This window comes from Phytophthora infestans, genomic scaffold (assembly GCF_000142945.1).
Source record: "Phytophthora infestans T30-4 supercont1.36 genomic scaffold, whole genome shotgun sequence".
NCBI classification, from domain to species: Eukaryota; Oomycota; class Peronosporomycetes; order Peronosporales; family Peronosporaceae; genus Phytophthora; species Phytophthora infestans.
Window position 1 is genome coordinate 959,924 of NW_003303723.1, and position 6,691 is coordinate 966,614.

A 6,691-nucleotide genomic window follows, 5' to 3' on the forward strand; every position below is an offset into this window, starting at 1 on the left:
CACGGGGACTGCTGCACACGCCCAGCGGCTTTGGTTGCTGCGATAGACAAGCTTGAACTTCTTAAGCTGTTTGCCATGCTCAGTAAGGAACTTCGTTTTCGCTGGAGAGTATTGCCGGGGCTTTGACCGGAAAGGCACTGCATCCTCGACAAGCACCACTTGCAATGGCTCAAGCTTAGCTGGTGGGTCTGCCCCCAACTTCGTTCTCCACTGATCAACCCCGGCCATCACCACCTCATGCAACTTAGCCATCGCGTGCTGAGGAAATCCGGCAGCTTTCGCCGCTTCTAGAAGAGTGTCCAAACAACCCGCAATCTCCTCGGAATTCGTCAGACCATCAATATCATCGTCAGGTAAGTCATCTCCATCCGAATTAAGTCCGGATTTGCTTGCTAGTTGCTCCAGAAGCTGATCCACGTCAATTCCCAAGGATTTAAGGGTAACATCGCCAACTAACAGCTCGTCCGTGTCGCCATCAATAATCACGCAGGTTACGTGCCGTAGATGCACTGGACCAGCAGCCGTAAGCAGCTGCACGTCCACTTCACATTGCTCGTAGTATTGTACAAGTCTACCATCGGCCACCTCCACCTCGATAGGAGTAGCAAGTTTTACTATGCTTACACCAGCGTCCAGCTTTTGAAGCTCATGAACAATCTGACGTGTGATCACGTTGCAATCAGCACCAGTATCCGCTCGGAATGGCACTTCAAGAACATTATTCATAATTGCGGCACGATCCCCCTTGGCAAGCCCATGGAACAAACAGCCTTTGCTCGCAGCCGTTGGTTTTTCATGTCATTCATGCGCTGCAATGCCGCTTCCTTGTCGGCCTCGCTAGCTACCGGGTATTCCTTGACCCAATGAGCTCCACTGCACACCAAACAGCCATCGCGTGGCGGTATACGGGACTTCTCCAACTCTTTTCGTGCTGGTTTAGTTGAGAGTCGGTTTGCCGACGGCCCTTGCTGCTGAATGACCCGTGGCTTGAAGGTCGAGAACGTCTTCTTACTGTTCGTATTCCCTCGTGGCTTGTCAGTCATCCTTAGCTCTTGTGAGAGCAGATGGTAATGCTGCTGCTCACGCGCGCGCTCAACTAAAGCTTCATATAATGCAATATCATCTTTCTTGAGAACCGGCTTAGCAATAGCCAGGCGCTCCATCCCCAGCTTAAGCATGTCTAGTGCCACGTACTTCAACAATGTCTTGCACCGTAGCTTCATCCGCTCTCCGTACGTGGGTTCATTCTCACTCCCACTGCCCGAAATCCCATTTAATCCATGGTCCTCGACGATCTTGTCGAACAGCACAAAGTAGTCCAAGATACGCGCCTCGGTATCTTCAATTCTCAAGTCCATCTTGAGGCGGTCGCCAAAAAGCTGATCTATATCAGGAATATGACTGTTTTGTAGCGATGAGCAACGTCGTGTAATCGCAAGTCCAAGATCTTCATCGGTGACTGAGTCCGGTTTTTTCTTCAACACGAAACGCGCCAGGTGCTCTAGAATTCGTGGCTCGATAGAATTGCGTATTGAGGTGACAACTTGGTCAAATCGCTCGCCCGTAATGGCGCATCGATTGCGAACCTTAGCTTCATATTGTCGTCGCTGCCGCACCCACGCAACTAATGATGCCTGGTCCCAGGCCATGAGACTTGGCGGTTGAATCGCTTCGAAAACGGGCTGGGGCACTGTCATTGCAACATCGCCATTTGCGTCTGTTGACATTTTCATAATGCTAGGCTTCACGCCGTGCAGGTCGACGCGTTTTTTTGCAGCGGTGGCCCTGCCTCTCCTTGTTGCTGCGGCTTCTGGTGCGTCCAGAAAGTATACTTTGTGGTCCAGTTTACATAAGAAAAGCAAAATGAATTGTGTCGTCTTAGCAGAGCTTAAACTGGGCCCGTGGCAGCTCGCCACGAATTCCTACAGCTTCTAGAGCTTGTCTTCTAGAAGCTCACAAATTCCTACAGCTTCTAGAACCTGTCTTCTAGAAGCTTGTGCACCAAATTGAGCTTTGCCTTCATCGATATGCAAAGCGACAGAGACGGGAAGGTGGCTACGAGCAGTCCACAACTACCTGGTCTTGGGGTTGTATTGCTTCACTATCGTAAACGCGTAGTGGTGCCAGAAGCGTTGCGTTAAGATCTGGTGGAGCTTTACAACGAAAACCTGCTCCATCCAGGAGCTGATAGGAAATATCAGTCGATGGCTACATTCTGGTGGCGCCTATGCAAACTGCATTGACCAAATTTGTGAAAACATAAAATACGTGCAAGCGCGCAAAGCTCCACGGCGGCAAATACCACGGACATTTACATCTTACGCCTCTTTCGAGCACCGATCGACCCTTTGAAGGTGTGCATGTGGATTTGCTGGGGCCGATTACGGAACATTCTTACTGTTTGACTGCCATTGAACAACAATTTCGCTGGCTTGAGATAGACGTCCAGCGCGGCAAGACATCCAGTGCCACCGCGATAAGCTTCGAGCGTGTCTGCTTGTTCCAATATCCTCGCTTGAAGTTCGTCATCCACGATATTGGGACGAAATCCACTGGCAGTGCGTTTCAGGGGCTACTCTGCTCGTTGTCAATTAAGTGCAAGAGAATCATCACTAAGCATCCCGTGGCAAATGCTATCTGCAAAAGAGTGCACTTGGAGATTATGAACATCTTCCGTGCCCGTCCGAATTTGTACGACCAGCTAGAAGTCGCACTGGATTACGCGGCCTATTGCAATCCGAGCGAGCTACCACTCCGTTCTCCGCGGATCACAAGCACAGTTGTTGTTTGGAGAAGAAATGATCACTCGCCAACTACACTTCGCTAGCTGGAACTTCCTGTTCAACCAACGGTTTATGGCAATCATGCAGGAAAACGATCGAGAAAACATGAAGAGACTGCAACACTTCTACCGCGTTGGTGTTCTTGTCATGCTACGGATTCCAGCTTGTGGAATGAAAAAACCTGATCCCGTATTAAACGGACCGTTTGTCATCAAGACCGTTTTCGATAACGGCAATGTCCTACTTGACACCGGAACGACTATATATCGAGTTTATACTCGTCGGATCTTCCCGTGTTAATCCGACAGCGACGGTTATTCTGGCATGGGGGGAATGACAACTCATGCCGTACCCTGACGTTTCTAGCGCCTGGTCGCTGTCGCAAGGGTGAGTCCAGTTGGTTCTGGGTATAAATGATGGGTGCGTACCCAGGCCACTGTATGCGTAGTGAGCTATCAAGAGGGGATTGCTTGCAGAAGCCTGGATTAAGCTTTTATTTAATCTATCAGCTATCAATTTCCATTTAAGGACTCAAGTGGTTAAGGCACCCTGTTTGAAGCGTGTTTTGATAGTCAGTAGAGAAACGCAGCAGCTTATTCCTCTACACCAACACGAGACCACGGCGTAGTCGTACCTGCTTTTTTCAGTGCTATACAAAAGCGCCTGAACACTGGCTTTGACATGCGATAGCTGTTAAATATGCGCTTTGTATTGTCCTCCACATCCTCAGCAATCCAAGCAGATCCAGTGAGGATCGAGGTGTAGATAAGCCCCTTTTTCGTTTCCATAATACCCTGCAACGAGGACCACAACACCTGCTAAATAACATTCATCATCGTCGGCCTCGAGGAAGTCGTTGTTCTCAATCATTACCGGTTATCACGGTTGAAAAGTAAGTATGTTTGGTCAACCAATAAAGTCAATCCTTCATCCGTCAACTGCGAGGGTCAAAATTGTGCAAAAACGTGAAGCTGGAACTATATTAAAATAAAACCTTCTGGCATGGTTTTCCACCAATCATAGCTAACCTTCGCTGGTTTTCAAGGAAGGTTTGAGTTGAAAAAACGGGACGCGAAGATTTGATTTGATCGACCGGTCAAACATACTTTCCAACCGTGATAACCCCTATTAGAAAGTGAAAAATTATGAAAGGTCGCCAACGCATTTAAATACACACGAATTGCAAAGAGCTCAAAGGTCGAAATATTTCAAGCTTTGCAATCTTTCACTATATGGTGCCAAACACGTCTGCATACAGTCACTGTACTTCACCAAGTAAGCACGAAGGAACGCTACATTATTGCGGTGGATCCAAACAGGCCCTGAAGTAGTTTCTGTGTATTAATATGAATGATTTTTAGTCCTAAGGTTTTATTGGATTTCTTGACACTATGAGGGTACTGGCTACTGTTAGGAAGGACTTGACAGAGGAAGGTGGCGTAGACCGACGCTTCGTGGAGGCGGTTGAGCTCAGGAAGGAAAGTTGAAAAGCGAATTAACAGAGAGCGATGAAAAAGAAAAAACATCGAGCTACTTGGATTTATGAACTGCACGCAGGGCGCTTGCTTCTGCGCACTTGCTCTCTGCAGCTTCGACCCATCCTGTCGAAGCTGAACCTTCAAGATGACGCAGAGCAGCGCTACTGCAAAATGCCACTAGTGCTGCCACATTCTTTCTCGTCAACACTCGTTGCCTTAGCTGATACATCATGCATCAATACTTGAGTTCGGCGTCGTCCGGCTCCAACAGCTACCTCAACGTCGCGCCTCAGCACGCAGTAAAGATGCTACACGTTTACAGTACATGTGCCAACGTCCGATTAGTGCTGGAAACTCGCCAGAGGATATTCTGCGAGTCGATATATAATATATCGGGCATTCAATGGAAACCAAAGCGGCCTCATTGTCAAGTTTGGCACGAGAGTGGAGCTCCACCTCCTGCTGAAACGCTTTCTTCGCCTTACTCTCTCGTATTCCTGGAATTACAGCACGAACGGCTGGATGCACGAGACCGCTCGGCAAGTCTGAAACAGCTAAGGCGGAGCACGGCCATAACTTAAACGGACCAGGAGAAACCTAGTCTCGTCGAGAGAATTAGCATGCTGACACGGGCACTCCGATTCTTTCCCATGCACAGCCCGTTACAATGCACGGATAAAGACAACACCATGCTAATCGAGTTAGCCGAGACCTTAGTGGCGCACAACATTGAACAGCTCAACGCTCTCAAGCATGGCAAAAATAGGGCCCCGAATAAAACGAGTCAAGACGCACATGATCCCGGAGGTCTGGCTCAGTGAGCAAGCGTCACCTTACGCTTATCTGGTGGAATGGGCATATAATGGAGAGAGAATTGGATATCACTTCACATACTCCGTCGGGTTTGAACAGGTTCCCAGTTTGGCGAGTTACGATGTAACTCGTGGCAACATGTCGGTCTGCTCACTGTACGTGCAGTGCCCTCTATCGACCGTTCAGATGTACGCCCGTGGCTTCTTTGACTTGAATGAGAGCAAGAATGAGCTGCTGAACGCCATCGCGCTGCACTGGATGTCGTATCCGCGTAAGTTCGAGTGTGCACAAGTCAAAAAGTTGATGTGGACTATACACAAGAACAGCAACCGAGAATCTATTATGTCGTTGAAGAACGAGGACAAGCTGTCGGTGGCTGCTTGTACCCCAGGCAGGGCTCCCGATTATGGCATGGTCTTTTCAATTATTTCTTATGAAATCATAAAATTATTTATTTCTTTGATTACCTGGATGTTATTAATAATTTATTTGCTTAAGGAATCATCCGACATGATTTATGAGCAAAGCCTCTTTATCATTATGTACCTCTCACAACCAACCATGACCTTTCACTACTGTGCTTAAACACTCACTTTCCTAAGCCAGCAGCTTGCTCACGTCCTCACTTTTTAATTTGAGCAACTCGAACAAAGCCCCTCGCTAAGCTACTATGGTCATTCCCACGATCCCCCGCCCCGCCACCTTCACGCCAGCCCAGGTTACTGTGTGCGTGTCTTGGGAGGGAGCCAAAGTCTAACGAGGGCCGATAAGGCAGTGCTGCAGCCCTTCCGCTGCCTGGAAGAAGTAGAAGAACCTGCACGCACTGCAGCAAAAGCGAAGAAAAGTGAAGACGAAGGACCATTCGTGGCGAGTCTACAAATACGTCGCCGTTTAGCAGCATTTCAGCCGCGGTACAACCTGCTTAGCTGCATTTCACCTACTTCTAACCTTGTTGAGAGGTTCTTTAGCGACACCAGGACGACGTACGGGCAAGAGCGCAACAGCTTGCAGCCTATTACATTAGAAATGGTGCTGTTCTTACGCCAAAATGGTGAGTATTGGTCAGCTCAGACTGCCGACGAGGCCACTCGCTAATTATTAACATGGTGTTGGTTTGCTTTACATTATGCTCTTATTTATTGTTTGTGCTCAGTACATGACATAATGTATGTGATGACACTAGCTGCCCAATGCCATTATTTATGGTTAAAGAGGGTTCCCATTAAATAACAATGCCATAATCGGGAGCCCTGACCCCAGGATTGTGCAAAATCTGCTCCAAGAGCTTTTCTTTTCTGGGTACAAGTCGCAAGTTCTGCAATATCTGCAACGAGCAGATATTCCCGCTGCTCCGTAACCAAGATACCGAATTATCGTAGTCCTAGGGGACGTTTACTCCTAAGGGTCACCAACGAACCAACCAATCGGATCCTTCGATTGTAATACAGATGGCTCCATTACTTACGATAAGGTTCATTCTAATTTTACTTCGGCGGAAGCTAAAAGAACGGAGCCCAACACCACAAATAAAACGGAAGGCCGTCGAAAAGTATGGTTCGCCCTCGCATCAATGGACCACGAAAGAAGCGGAAGACCTATCAACGTAGGGCAGTAGAG

At 48.2% G+C, this 6,691-nt stretch overlaps 1 protein-coding gene across 1 annotated transcript; it reads left to right on the forward strand.

Moving 5' to 3' along the window:
• Positions 1 to 2,662: 2,662 nt before the first annotated feature.
• Positions 2,663 to 3,083, forward strand: PITG_14690 (uncharacterized protein; the record flags this gene model as incomplete). The annotated part of the gene is made up of 2 exons (XM_002898526.1): positions 2,663 to 2,691; positions 2,747 to 3,083. The coding sequence occupies 2 exons, from the start codon at positions 2,663 to 2,665 to the stop codon at positions 3,081 to 3,083; spliced, it is 366 nt and encodes a 121-aa protein (XP_002898572.1).
• Between the last annotated feature and the right edge of the window lie 3,608 nt (positions 3,084 to 6,691).